Genomic DNA, 14773 nt, shown 5'->3' on the forward strand with positions numbered 1-14773 from the left:
TTTGTCTTAGTTCAGTCCTTCTGTTCATTGAATAAAATTGTCCTAAATTTTACATTATTGTTTTTATTCTGATATATTCGATTAGCCCATGACCTACAATGTAGTACTGTACTCACAAAGCCACTGTGCTTTGTTAGGCTTAGTTAAATTTAATGTTTTTCAGTATCACATCTAGATTGAAATTTAGTCCTGGACCTGAATGATATAAAAAGGGTATTTCCCAAATTCCAAACTTTCCAAGGAAAAGCTAGTAATTCTAAAATCAGGAGTTTCTACTGAAAGTGAATATTCTTGTTTGTGTAGTGACTTTGCCAATTATTTAGCAGCCTTTGTGCTTCTTGCCTTTGTGGAATTTTTCTATATAAACGAACACCACACTAATTCCTAACTAAGGCCCAGTTTATTATTAACAATCAAGTGACTTGTTTATGTTACTATGGCTGCTCAGGCCACCTCAAGTTCAGTGGCAGTGAAGAAACAAGTAGAATTTATGTCAGCTTAAATAGGTTTAGTGACAACACCTCTAAGTTGGTTACATTGATTTTCCATGGCATTACTTGTTTTTGTGTGTGTGTTTTCTGAACACAAGTGTCAAAATACTTTCCCCCCCCTTGAGAATCCACTATCATGGCCTCAAGCAGCAAAATTCTCTGGACTAGCCCTGTGGGTTGGAGAGTTAGCAAGCTTCCTCGTATTATTTCAAAAATCAGCTGTTTTGTTACAAAGCTTGACAGTTTGGATGCTAAAATTCTTGAGAACCAACCAATTTAATTCAAGAATACAGAAAAATCTGTCTTAATCGCCTTGAAAAAGAAAAGAAATTCTCAGAAAAGAAAATGCCAAACTGGATCACTAAATCCTCCTGTATCAGTTTGCATATCTAGCTGCTGGGAATCTTCAATGAGGTAATATGTCATTGGATATTAAGTATCTTTCCCATCTATATCTTAACATGGTACAAATATGTTCTAAGAACATCTTCTGTCTGTCACATCTTCATGACTTGGCCTGCAACTCATCCTCAGCCCAAGACAGGCTTCAATAAAGTAGTGTCTTCCTTCCCCTGCCTTTTCCACACCCACCCATCTAACAAGATTTACAACCTATATAAAATGCCTTCTGTTGGAGGCAAAGCAGAATGCTCAATGCTGCCTGGGATCAGAGACACTTTCCGGATGTTTCAGAGTTCTGTAAGCATGGCCCCTTTAGTTTCTGGTCATTCCATCATTTTAAAGAGTTGAGTAGTGAAACCATGTGCCAATTTGTACAGGCGAGATAGCTACGGTATATATTTTTCTAGGAGGAATGTTTTCTTTCTATTTCTCAAGCATTTCTAATCTATCTCCATGTAAACAGTTCCCTGCTATAAACATTTGTCCTTTCTTATAGGTTGCCTATTGGAAAAGCACCTTTGGACAACCACCAGCTGTTAAATTTATGGGGTGGTCTACAGTGGAAACACTGGCGCTCTCAATAGCTTAACCAGATTTAACACTCTGTTCCATCCTTGTTTAGCATGAGGCTGAAATAGTATAATCATGGGGTCATTATTTTCCAAACAGAAAATGGAGGGCTCTGAATGGCAACACATGTTGTCTGTATAAGGAAAGGAAAGGACAGGGCAGGGAAGGGAAAGGCTAAGTAAAAGGGATGTTTCTGATTTTGATGATATTGTGCTTAAAATGTTTTAAGTACAACATGGGGTGTAAGGAGGGAAACGTAGGTCAAGAAGGAACATAGAGCCGAGGCACCATTTATTTAGAAAGACCCAAATGGTTTCTACTGTGGCGACTGACCAGCGAATGGTGGTTCATCAGCTAATGAAAGGGAAGCAAAGATAGTGGAATAAACAAGTCCCTCGGTTTATGATAGGCTGCACACGCATAATCAGGACAGCAGCCGCTGGCACTCAGTGGTTCTGAATGGATGCACCAGGACATCGACTGGCAAGTGTTATGTCAGCATTGTTTTGCAGCCACTTTAACCATGCCAGCCCCGCAGCCTTCCGTTTGGTAGCTGCTTTTTAAGTCCCTCCGCTCCGCTCCAGGCGGCATGTAATCCAAGCCCACAACATCCGACATGGGGATAATATTATCCGACATCCAAGAGGCCATTTCAAATGAAAGCAATAGTGAAAAAAACACCAGGACGGAAAATACACATCAACGGCTCCACCTCCCGGGCTGCAGCTCGGATCTCGGGGCCGGAGGGAGGCGTTCCACGTTGGGGCCGAAGGAGTTAAGCGGCGGCGGCAGCAGCGGCGGAGGGTGCCGCTGCTGTTGCTGCTGCGGGGGCCGCCGTTCGCTCGGTTCGGCGCCGTTCTCCTCAGCCCGGAGTCGGGGCTCGCTTCGCCAGTGGGAAAATGGCGACGGAGGGAACAAGAGGGGAGCCCGGCTCCAGCGGTCGTGAGGAACCAACGGCAGCGGTAGGCGAAGCGGCGTCGCGGGTGGAAGGGAGGGAGAGCCCGCGTCTTTCTTCCCGGTCTACCGAGCCCGGCTGAAGTGCCGAAGCAAGGCAGGCTTGGAAGAGACGGGAGGCGGCGTCCGGAGCCTTGGCGCCCGGCGTGCGGGGCTGGGGAGGCAGAGCGCGAGAGAAAGCGCGCGGGGCCCAGAAGGGGCTGAGGGGAGACAGCGCGTCGCCGGCTTGGCTCGCTCCGTCCTCCGAGAGCGTTCTGCCTCCGGCGCTTTGGGGAGGGGAAGCCTCGGAGAACGCTGAGCGGGGGTTCCGCAGTATCAGGACTGCCGCCTCCCCACCACGGCTTCGATCTCAGCAAGATAGAGGGTGGGCGCGGGACCCTGCTCAGAGCCGATCTCGGGCGCTGCAACATGCGCGGGGAAGAGAGAGCGCGCTTGGGGAAACATGGGCGGGGATCAGAGACCCCTCCATTGACCCTATTTTGGGTGCCTTTCGATCTAAAGGCGGTCGGCGAGGGTCTCCTCAGAAGGAGAGGAGACCCGGAGCTGTTTCTCCCATTGCAGCGACTCCCCATTGTTTCCCTGCTGCTCCGCCAACGCGATCTCATACTTTCCTGTGGGACGGTGCTGTGGACGTCCACAACCTGCCGTGACACCCCCCCCCCCCCCCGTGTGTGTGTGTGGATGATTTACTCAGAGTGTCTCAAGGAGCTGACACTACGGCCCTTTCTAGGGTTGATCGCCCTGCCTCCGCTTTCCCTTCCAGTGGCCGTTCCCTCCCCGTCAAGCCTTGGGGTATTGTGCGAAGCCTTCCAGATTTGGGAGCGCAGCGTTGCCTTTCAGTCCCTAGCTTTTTTTTCCCCCCGAACGGGGATCGCTCCAAGTTGGGAAGGGTAATACTTCATAGGGCAGAGGCGCTTAACGAAGGCAGACAGGGAATCAGCCTGCTCGGGGTGTCCCTTCTTCTTTGCCCCACATAGGTACCCACATAGCTGGAACGATCTCTCTTTTTCATATTCTTTGCTCGAGGCTTTCACGAGAATGCAAGCTCTTTCAAAAAACCCCGCTCCCCCAGTACAGATAATTTTAGGCTTCATCAAATATTCAGCTTGGGAGTCTTTCCCATCTAATACTCCTTCTCCCACTCCCCAATGTTATAGGCTTGCCCTTAATAATTCTATAATTCTTCAGTCGATTTCTAGTTCACTTGTTTAGCTGATTTAATCTGGTGGTGATTCTATGGAACTGCAGAGAGAGAAAAAAATCCATGCTTTGATTATTCCCCTGAAAGCTGTAAATCAAAACCCTCTTGTCAGCTGAGCAGCATATGCCTTGCTTGTGTATAAGTTGGTAAAGGTATTTCTCACTAGCACTCTTTGAGGGAAAGTAGCAGAAAGTGAAGTTTTATCCTTCCGTTAAGGTTGTTCCTTGGGATTATTACTGCATTTGCTCCAGTTGTTTCTTTTCAGCAATTAAAGCAAAAACAAAACAACTTCAGAGCAGCCTTTCACAGTCTGGTTCTCTTCAGATATGTTGGACAGCAGATTCCCAGATTCCTGTGTGGTCTGGAAATCTTGCCCTTGTAGCTCAAGACATTTGGGAGAGAGGGAAAGTTGAGGAAATCTGATGAGAAGATGATGGTCATAGAACTTGACCTTTAGACAAAATCTCTAGGGCAATGATATGATTAAAAAAACAGTCAAAAAGAAAAGTAGGTCACACCAGTATTTCCTGCACAAAGCACAGGGATATCAAGATGTGTGTATATTCATTTGTACTATAGACAAGAATTTGAGAAACCAAATTGGAATGTGGAATCTGCAATACTGATTGTTTGGAAAAATAATTTCTGGGAATGATGTAAAAGAAATCCCAGTTTTAAGTTTTTTAAATATTAATTCACTGTTCGTTTTATACACATATTTTAACTAAAATATTTTAAACTACTTGAAATAATGCTGATCTGCTAAATAGATTCTGGGATGGCAATAGAGTTACCAGCTGAACTGATTGTTCCTGCTTTAAGCAAGGCAAGCTTCATAAAATAAATATTCAAGTATTGTATTTAGGAAAAGAGAAAAATGCCATTCAAACTCATGATCTATCTAGTCCAGTCCACCTGATCTATCACTGCTTTTTGTCAGCAGGATTAGGTTTCACATAGAACTATTTCTTTCCAAGTCTTAAATGGAAATGCTGGTAATTGAACTTGGGATCAAAGTGTCTTATAATTAAACCAAGACCCCTTTCCATATTGCAGAATGAATTAAACATATATGTAGATGGCATTAGAATTGCACCATGAAAGTGGAAATATATATATAGCCAAAGTATGGAAATTGATTTCTATATGTACAAGGAAATTTCCCTGCCCTTGCACCCATCTACATCCTTCCAATATAAACTTTCTGATCTGTTCTGGAGAGGCTTACCATCCTCTGCAGCCAAAAATGGAGATTTTATCAGCAGACAGGTATCATTAGATCCTGTCCCTAGAAGGCTATTTATAAGCAGGTCCCTTGCTAAAATGTTGCTGCTTTAAGGCTGATCAAGGAAGACTTTTCATTCTTATAACTAGTGCCTTTAAATTAACATAAAAAGAGAGCCAGCTTGGGTCATAATGGCATTTAAAAAAACGTTGGGGGGGCACACATCTTGGACTAAGCCTCATTGCTATGAGTGGAACTTGTATCCAATTAAATGTGCATAACATTGGGCTATAAAAAAGTTATCGGTGTTTTATAAGGAAGAAAAGCTGATTTATTTATTAATAGGTAGATTTTGCATTGTTGGCCAGGTCTCAAATTAATTTGCAATTTAGCAGTTATTTTTCCACCCTTTCAACCAGTAGTGGGTTCTGAATTAGTTCACTACCGGTTCGTGTGTGCGCTTGCATGCACGACACTTCTGTGCATGCGCAGAAGGGTCCCAGGCCAGTGGGGGGAAGAACCTGTATGAACCTGGAACAACCCACTGCTGCTTTCAACTGAACCGAAATTGGCTTGGTTTTTACAGACTCCAAAATCTAGCAATATTGTGTTATAAATGGGGAACAGCAGTTGTTGGACAGCACCCTTCTTTTGTTATTAAAGTTTTGGGATAAGAATGCTGTTCTGAACTTGTTAGCCCCCAATGTTTTATTCTGACTACTGCTTCAGAACATATTAATAAAGGGAAAACAAAACAGGACGAAGGACATTTTATCAACAACGTTGGCAGGCCTTTGCTGGAAAAAAATGTATAGAATATTATGAAAAAATAACTCTGCCTTTGAATGTCAGCAGGAAATTTATGACTGGGAGAGGAGTGAAGAGGAAAGCTTTTTAATAGACATATTTGGGAATGAAGCCAAAATTCTTCCAAATCTATGTTTTCCTGAACTAAGCAAAGCTCAGTTGGGGGTGGGTGGGAGGGGGGGTTTGCAAAACTTCGTATCTGCTTTGTTGCCATGGTAATACTGACAAGGGAAAAACATGAAGGCATGATTCACCCCTCACACCTACAGGAAACTCTAAGACACCTTCTCAGAGAAGCATCTCTAGAAACTGTCCTAAAGGGTTGATGTCCCCATGACATTCAGACAGGCACAGGTTTACATTCTGCCTTCTCAAAAGGAACACAGGTTGGATGCCTTTTTACAAGTCATTAGATAATCTGAAGCAGAACCCACCATTAGGAGATACAGTAGTTACTGGATTTCCTGCAAGACAGATTCTGATTTATGCATGAGATGACCCACCATTGGTGTTTCAGAGGTTTCAGCATCTGCAGCGTCTTTTGATTCTTGGCCATGCTGGCTGACGCTGATAGGATTACCTTCATGTGATTCATGAAGTCACATTTCCTGAGTAACAGCAATGCTAATTATTTCTCCATTGCATAGGAAAGTTCTTGACTGGTGCTAATTCCACATGCCTTCCATGCCAAAAAAAATTTCCAAAAAAAATGTGCATGCAACTATACATATGTAGTGACAGTACTATGTGCTACAGAAGCTTGTTTCTCTTGATTTCTGTTTTATAATAAGAATAGAATAATCTGCCTGAAGCTACTTGTGACCTGTAGTTCAAGGATTGTTTCAACCATTATATTACATAACAGAGCTGCTGCTTTCTATAGTCATAGGCATTGTGAATTGATACTAATTACTTTACAGTAAATTAATTCAGTATTAAGTTTATACAGGTGCTTCTGGATTTTAACTTTTGGGAGACATATAGATCTGTGGACTGCATCCCTCCCCCAAAAATCTCCTTTTCATGAATCTGACGGTATTGCAGTAAATTCTAGACATATTCTAGAACCCCAGAATATGGAGGGGTTTTATGTAGAAACATAAAAGGGGGATTTCTGATCCTGCTGGTCAGTCCCATGCAATTAGACTTATAAGAATTAGCAAGAAAATGATAGTACTCTGGCTGACATTCAATAGTAGTTGATATTTTATATTGCCTGTGATTCGAACAGTGGCACACAGCCATCTAGATTAGAATCAGTTATTGTCTTTCATGAATAATTGGCCTAATTCCCTTTGAAATGGGCAACATTACATACAACAGTAATAATTCCCAACAAGTTCTTGCTTCACAAGAAGCAGAGATCAAGCTTTTAAGCCAATATTTCTCAACCTTGACAACTTCAAGATAAATGGACTTCAATTCCCAGAACTCCCCAGCCAGCATAGTATCTGGAGAATTCTGGGAACTGAAGACCATGTAATTCGAGGTTGCCAAAGTTGAGAAACATTATTACAGGGATACTGAACTGAGGATATATATTACCATATGCTATCCTGCCCTTTGCAAAGAAATGTGGTGAACAAGTTTTTTCATGGCACTTGTACACTTTGCTTCACTTATCAAGAACTCTGAAACATGGTTTATTTAAACACAACTGATTGCACATCCGAATCTTACAATAATATGCATGCAATCCCTAATCATGGACCACATAGGAACAGGCAGATAGTAGTCAATGTTCGTCAAGATTTTTCATTCTTTTAAAAATAAAATGACAAAAATATTGTGATCTTATTGCCTCCTACATCAGTGCTGTTACACATTTATATTAGGTGAACAGTTACAGACCTTGTATATAATACGTCTTGGTTTTATGTAAGATGGCCCTGACAGTTTGGTAGTATATTAACAATGTATTTGAAGCATCATACAGACTTGGAATGTAGCTGACATCTATTTTGGATTCATTATAAAGTTGCACCATGGAAAAGCAGATGTGCTATTTTGATTTTACTCTTGCTTTAAAACACCTAATTAGGTCAACTAGCTATAAGGGCTTTGTATGTAGTTTGTAAGTTTGCACTGAACAGAATTGCATGGGCAAGACTTGTAGGAGGGTTTTATTTTAATTTAATTATTTACTTTAATATTTGTAAATAACTAGCTAAAGGTTATATTCTGTAAATATGGACTATCTGCCTGCCATCTGGTGGTCTTCCAGATTTTCGCAACTTAGATCTGATTTTCATATAAATCATCAGCAAACATACTCTTGCATATAAACCATAAGTACAGTGGTACCTCAAGATACGAACCCCTCGTCTTACGAACAACCCGTGATACGAACCCGGGGTTCAGAAAATTTTGGCCTCTTCTTACGAACGTTTTTCGTCTTACGAACGCCAAACCCGAACTTCCGGGTTCGGCATTCCGGAGGCTGCTGGGAAGCCCCGCAGCCCGGCTGTCACCTTTTAAAACAGCCGGGGGGCTTCCCAGCAGCCTCCCGAAGCTGAACCCGGAAGTTCGGGTTTGGCGTTCGGGAGGCTGCTGGGAAGCCACCCGGCTGTTTTAAAAGGTGACAGCCGGGCTGCGGGGCTTCTCGGCGGCGGCGGCAGCAGGTTGGTAAGACGGAAAACGTTCAGGAGGCCGCTTTGGGTTTTTGGCTGGGAGGGAAGGCAGGAGGTCCGGCGCTGGGGAAGGGAGTCAGGAAGGTCCTCCTGCTCCCCCCTCAGTGAAAAACACAAAGACGGTCTGCTGCCGCATGACAGGCAGGGCGGAGCAGCATGGAGCAGACTGCCTTTGTATTTTTGGCTTGGGGGGGGGAAGCAGGAGGCGCAGGATCGGGCGGGGTGGCGGGCGAGGCGTGACCGAACGGGCCCGGCTCAGGCTAGGACGGGGCGGGCAGCGGCTGGGCGCGGCGGCGAGGGTGCGTCCGACTGCTTGGCTTCCCTCGCCGCCGCAGGCAACGTGCGTTGCGAACTTTCGGGCCGGCCAGGCTCAGTGGATCAAGCCGTGCCTCCTGGGCTTTCCGTCACTGAGCCGGCGAGGCTCAGTGATGGGAGGCGCGGCTTGATCCACTCAGCGGCCGGGAAAATTGCAGCTCGTGTTGCCTGCGGCGGCGAGTGAGGCCAAACCGAGAGCAGCATCACCGCGGCTCCTGGCTCGGTTTTCCCCACAGCCGCAGGCAACACGGGCTGTGATTTTCCGGGCCGGCGAGGCTGTGACAGGAGGCGCGGCTTGATCAGGGAGGCGCGGCTTGATCCGCTGAGCGGCCCGGAAAATCGCAGCCCGTGTTGCCTGCGGTGGGGAGGGAGGCCAAGCCGAGAGCAGCATCACCGCGGCTCCTGGCTTGGTTTCCCTCGCAGCCGCAGGCAACACGGGCTGTGATTTTCCGGGCCGGCGAGGCTGTGACAGGAGGCGCGGCTTGATCCGCTGAGTGGCCCGGAAAATCGCAGCCCATGTTGCCTGCGGCGGGGAGGGAGGCCAAGCCAAGAGCAGCATCACCGCGGCTCCTGGCTTGGTTTCCCTCGCAGCCGCAGGCAACACGGGCTGCGATTTTCCGGGCCGGCAAGGCTGTGACGGGAGGCGCGGCTTGATCCGCTGAGCGGCCCGGAAAATCGCAGCCCGTGTTGCCTGTGGCGGGGAGGGAGGCCAAGCCGAGAGCAGCATCACTGCGGCTCCTGGCTCGATTTCCCTCGCAGCCGCAGGCAACACGGGCTGCGATTTTCCGGGCCGGCGAGGCTGTGACAGGAGGCGCGGCTTGATCCGCTGAGCGGCCCGGAAAATCACAGCCCGTGTTGCCTGCGGCGGGGAGGGAGGCCAAGCCGAGAGCAGCATCACCGTGGCTCCTGGCTCGGTTTCCCTCGCAGCCGCAGGCAACACGGGCTCCGATTTTCCGGGCCGGCGAGGCTGTGACGGGAGGCGCGGCTTGATCCGCTGAGTGGCCCGGAAAATCGCAGCCCGTGTTGCCTGCGGCGGGGAGGGAGGCCAAGCCGAGAGCAGCATCACCGCGGCTCCTGGCTTGGTTTCCCTCGCAGCCGCAGGCAACACGGGCTGCGATTTTCCGGGCCGGCGAGGCTGTGACGGGAGGCGCGGCTTGATCCGCTGAGCGGCCCGGAAAATCGCAGCCCGTGTTGCCTGCGGCAGGGAGGGAGGCCAAGCCGAGAGCAGCATCACCGCGGCTCCTGGCTCGATTTCCCTCGCAGCCGCAGGCAACACGGGCTGCGATTTTCCGGGCTGGCGAGGCTCAGTGACAGGAGGCGCGGCTTGATCCGCTGAGCCTGGCCGGCCCGGAAAATCACAGCCCGTGTTGCCTGCGGCGGCGAGGGAGGCCAAGCCGAGAGCAGCATCACCGCGGCTCCTGGCTCGGTTTCCCTCGACGCCGCAGGCAACACGGGTTGCGATTTTCCGGGCCGGCGAGGCTCAGTGACGGAAGGCCCGGGAGGTGCGGCTTGATCCAGGAGGCGCGGCTTGATCTGCTAAGCCTAGCCACCTTCCCCAAGGAGCCTCCCAACCGCAGAGGAGGCAGGGAGAACTTTGCACCACTTCGGAGCCCAGCGCAGCGCATCGTTGGGAAAACCTTCAAGGAGATAGTGGCAGCAGGAAAGAAACGGGCTCCGAAGCGGAGCAAAGTTATCCTGCCTCTCCACCTCCTACCCCTGCGGCCGCCTTCCCAAAGGAGCCTTCTGGCTGCCCAGGGGGCGGGGTTAGCTTTGTGCCGGGGGAGCGGGGGCTGCCACCCGAGCACTCTTGCCCAGCGGGAGGCGAAGCACTGGGGTGGGGGGGGGGCTGTCGGGACACCTCCTACCCCAGCACTTTGAATCCCGCCAGCCAAGAGGACTCGGGCAGAAGCTTCTGCCAGACACAGGCGATGAGGGGGAAGCTTCTGCCCGAGTGCTCTTGGCCGGCGGGATTCAAAGTGCTGGGATGGGGGTGTCACGACAGTCCCCCATCCCAGCACTTTGAATCCAGCAGCTTCTGATGAAGACGGGCGGTGGGCGGGGCGAGCTGCCACAGCCCCTGGCTTCCGCGCCGCCCGTCTTCATCAGAAGCTGCTGGATTCAAAGTGCTGGGATGGGGACTGTCGGGACACCCCCATCCCAGCACTTTGAATCGTGCCGCTTCTGCTGGATACGGGCGGTGGGCGGGGCGAGCTGCCACAGCCCCTGGCTTCCGCGCCACCCGTCTTCATCAGAAGCTGCTGGATTCAAAGTGCTGGGATGGGGACTGTCGGGAAACCCCCATCCCAGCACTTTGAATCCTGCCGCTTCTGCTGGATACGGGCGGTGGGCGGGGCGAGCTGCCACAGCCCCTGGCTTCCGTGCCGCCCGTCTTCATCAGAAGCTGCTGGATTCAAAGTGCTGGGATGGGGACTGTCGGGACACCCCCATCCCAGCACTTTGAATCCTGCCGCTTCTGCTGGATACGGGCGGTGGGCGGGGCGAGCTGCCACAGCCCCTGGCTTCCGCGCCGCCCGTCTTCATCAGAAGCTGCTGGATTCAAAGTGCTGGGATGGGGACTGTCGGGACACCCCCATCCCAGCACTTTGAATCCTGCCGCTTCTGCTGGATACGGGCGGTGGGCGGGGCGAGCTGCCACAGCCCCTGGCTTCCGCGCCGCCCGTCTTCATCAGAAGCGGCGGGATTCAAAGTGCTGGGGTGGGGGCCTGTCGGGACAAGCCGCGCACAAAGGCCGAGGCAAGGCTGAGCAGGCTGCGAGCGCTCTGCCAGGCGGCCAAGAAGCATTCAGGGCGAAGTGACTTCGCCCTGAATGCTTCTTGGCCGCCTGGCAGAGTGCTCGCAGCCAGCGGGCGGCGGCGGGGGGGGGGGGGAAACCTCGCGGGGAAGCCGGGCAAGAGCGATCTTCTGCCGGCCATGGGCGAGCGGCGGGGAGTCGCCAATGGCCGGCAGAAGATCGCTCTTGCTGACCTGATGCCTCGCGGTGAAGCCGGGCAAGAGCGATCTTCTGCCGGCCATGGGCGACTCCCCGCCGCTCGCCCATGGCGGGCAGAAGATCGCTCTTGCCCGGCTTCCCCGCAAGGCAGCAGGTCAGCATCCTGGGCGGGGCGAGCGGCGGGGAAGCCGGCGGCTGTGGCAGCTGCTGCCCCCCCCACCTCCCCGGCTGTTTTAAAAGGTGACAGCCGGGCGGCAGCGGTTTTTTGGGGTTTTTTTTTTGTTGTTGCACGGATTAATAGACTTTACATTGTTTCCTATGGGAAACAATGTTTCGTCTTACGAACCTTTCGTCTTACGAACCTCCTCCTTGCACCAATTAAGTTCGTATCATGAGGTATTACTGTACTTGTTTCCTAAGTAATATGTTGACTGCAGCTATTATTCCCAACCCTACTCATGCAATTTAGATTAGAATGCACTGAAGTGTATTTGGGGCTACAGCTGATGGTTTTGTGTGTGCATGTGTGTGCGTGTGTGTGCGTGCACACACACACACACACCTGGATTCAGCTATCAAACGGTGGATAGGAAACATAAATACTGAGTTTGATAAGACCTGTAATTTGACTGAGTTCACAGTGTCTTTTTTGATGTGCTCAAAAAGTATTGCGTGCAGGAAGGAATCTCTCCTTTTCTACTTAATTATGAATATAACAAGATAGCACAAAGCTGTTAACAGCCAATCTCAAGTGTTCAATGACCTTGAGAATGTACCTGTTTAATATTATTCATGCTATGGTTTATCAATGTAAATAGAACCAGCAGAAGTGTAAATTGTCTAACTGAGCATTTTCATCAGATTTTTCTTCTAAGACCTGTTAGATTTATGTACAAAATTCTCAGATTTCTTATGAAGACCTTGCTGTGCTAAATGTTTAATATATTTAGGAGTTTCTAGGCAGGCTGATTCTGGCACATATGTTATCTTTGTGTTACATTGGCACAGTGCTTGCTTCAACTTTTTTCTCCAGCATAAGTGAGCTTTTAATAATGTTCAAGAGCAGGAACAGACCTTCACATAGGAAACAAAAGCTATTATAAATGCACCTACTTTTCTTTTCAAGAACTTTATCTACCACCCATTCTGACAATTTCAAATCATCTTTTATTTTGTCACTTTTGAGATCTTAGAAATGATTTATCAAAAAACTTGGTGGAGAGAACTAGAGAGAACTAGAATAAGTTTGAATGAAGAAAATATATATATATATATATATATATATATATATATATATATATATATATATATATGTCACATGTTTAAGCTGAATTTGAAAATTAAGGGAGACTAGGATAGATCTATTTCGGCCTTATTTTGGCCTCATCAGCTAGCCATACCCACTGGGACTTGAACCTGCAACCTTTGCCTTGTAAGGCAGAGAATTATCCTCTAGGCTACAGTATCCAATCCCTTCAGCTCTGTACCAGGGAAGGGTTACATTTTGTGTCGAATCACCCTGGTATATTGAAGGAACATCACAGCTCCTTTTTTGCCTGTCTACTGTTCTGAAATTCAAAGTAACAGAATAGACTTTGAAGAGAATTTGAAATAATCTTGCCCTACTTTAAATAATAACAAGATGGAAGCAAAGAAAATAGGAAATCTCTCTTTACTGTCATGCAGTTGTCTGAATTCTACAGCCCAAATTTGGTAGCTGTAAGTATGGTAGTTTCTTCTCATGGATATGCCCATCTGAAATAGCTGTGTTGATGCAGATTTCTAATGTGCAATCTGTCATTAATGTATCATATTAAAGCAGTTGAGCTAGACTTCTACACTAGTAAACTCTAGATTGCTGTGTAAAGAAAACTCATGTCACCCTCCATGTACATGAATGATTGCAATAAACTCCTTGAAGTTAAAGTTGCTACTGAGCACATGAATAAATAAAAGTGAAAGATTATCAAAGATTATCATAATCTGACATTATAACCCCTGTCCAATACCAATAACATGGGCAGGACTAAATTGTCAGGTAAGTGCGGATATATTGTCATAAATTGCTGATGCATTTTTGTATATCTGTAAGGCTTGGCAGTGGAGTCACCAGGAGGCATTTGGTTGTTAATTAATTAAATATACATATACATATGTAACATATTTTTGCTGAATTGAAAATGAAGGGAGACCAGTATGGATCTATTTCGAGGTTGTTTCCTCTCACCAGCTAACCATACCCTTACTGGGATTTGAACCTGCAGCCTCTGCCTTAAAAGGCAAGAGAATTAACCTCTAGGCCACAGGATCTCATCTTTTCAGCTTTGTACCAGGGAAGTGTTATATGATTTTTCTTTCGAATCACCCTGGCATACCCATGTTATGAAAAATTAACTACCTTGGATATGGCCCTGGCTTGGGCCGAGAGGCAAAAGGAAGCATTAAGCTCCTCCCATATTTGGGTATGCCAGGGTGATTCAACAGAATGTATGTATGTATGTATGTATGTATGTATGTATGTATGTATGTATGTTTGTTTGTATGTATGTATGTTTGTACTGTATATGTTTTGGCGTATTCAAGTCTTTTCCTGTGTCTGATTGATAGAATCTTGACATGGGAAAAGACCCGAATACGACAAGACCTACATACCTATACCTGTGAAAATCTACAAAATACATACATACATACATACATACATACATACATACATACATTACATACATGCATACATACACACACACACACACACACACATATATATATATACATATATACATACATACATGTGTGTGTGCATGTGTGCAGTTGTGTGTGTGGTTGTTTGTGTGTATGTAACATATTTTTGCTGATAAATGAAAAGGAAGGGAGAATAGTATAGATCTATTTCAAGCTCATTATGCTCTCATCAGCTAGCCATACCCTTACTGGGATTTGAATATTGAATATACTGTATTGAATATACAGTATTGAATTGAATGGAATTGAATATACTGCATCACATAAAATGATGTAACGACTAAAACTGTTCTGTAATAGTATAGAAAATATTACATAATAGCCCTATATATTTTTTATTGAAGGCTGAAATACCTCCAGTATTAAAGCAGCTACAGGAACACAAATCACACAAAAGCTAATATGAAGAGGAAAAAATGTTAAGGTGTGCTAAAAGACAAGAAGAGAAAATGCATGTCCCTCCAAAAAGGAGGCCAGAGAACCAGTGTA

General features: G+C 47.2%; 1 protein-coding gene across 2 annotated transcripts in view; it reads left to right on the top strand.

Moving 5' to 3' along the window:
* The first annotated feature begins 2236 nt into the window (after window positions 1-2236).
* The window catches only part of CTTNBP2 (cortactin binding protein 2), a 136120-nt gene continuing 123583 nt past the window's right edge, over window positions 2237-14773 (top strand). For both annotated transcript variants that reach the window (XM_070755461.1, XM_070755462.1), the window contains exon 1: window positions 2237-2425. In XM_070755461.1, the coding sequence (XP_070611562.1) occupies window positions 2363-2425 (63 nt within the window). In that variant the 5' untranslated portion in view covers window positions 2237-2362. The remainder of the gene's footprint in view (window positions 2426-14773) is intronic.

Source organism: Erythrolamprus reginae, chromosome 6 (genome assembly GCF_031021105.1).
Source record: "Erythrolamprus reginae isolate rEryReg1 chromosome 6, rEryReg1.hap1, whole genome shotgun sequence".
NCBI lineage: Eukaryota > Metazoa > Chordata > Lepidosauria > Squamata > Dipsadidae > Erythrolamprus > Erythrolamprus reginae.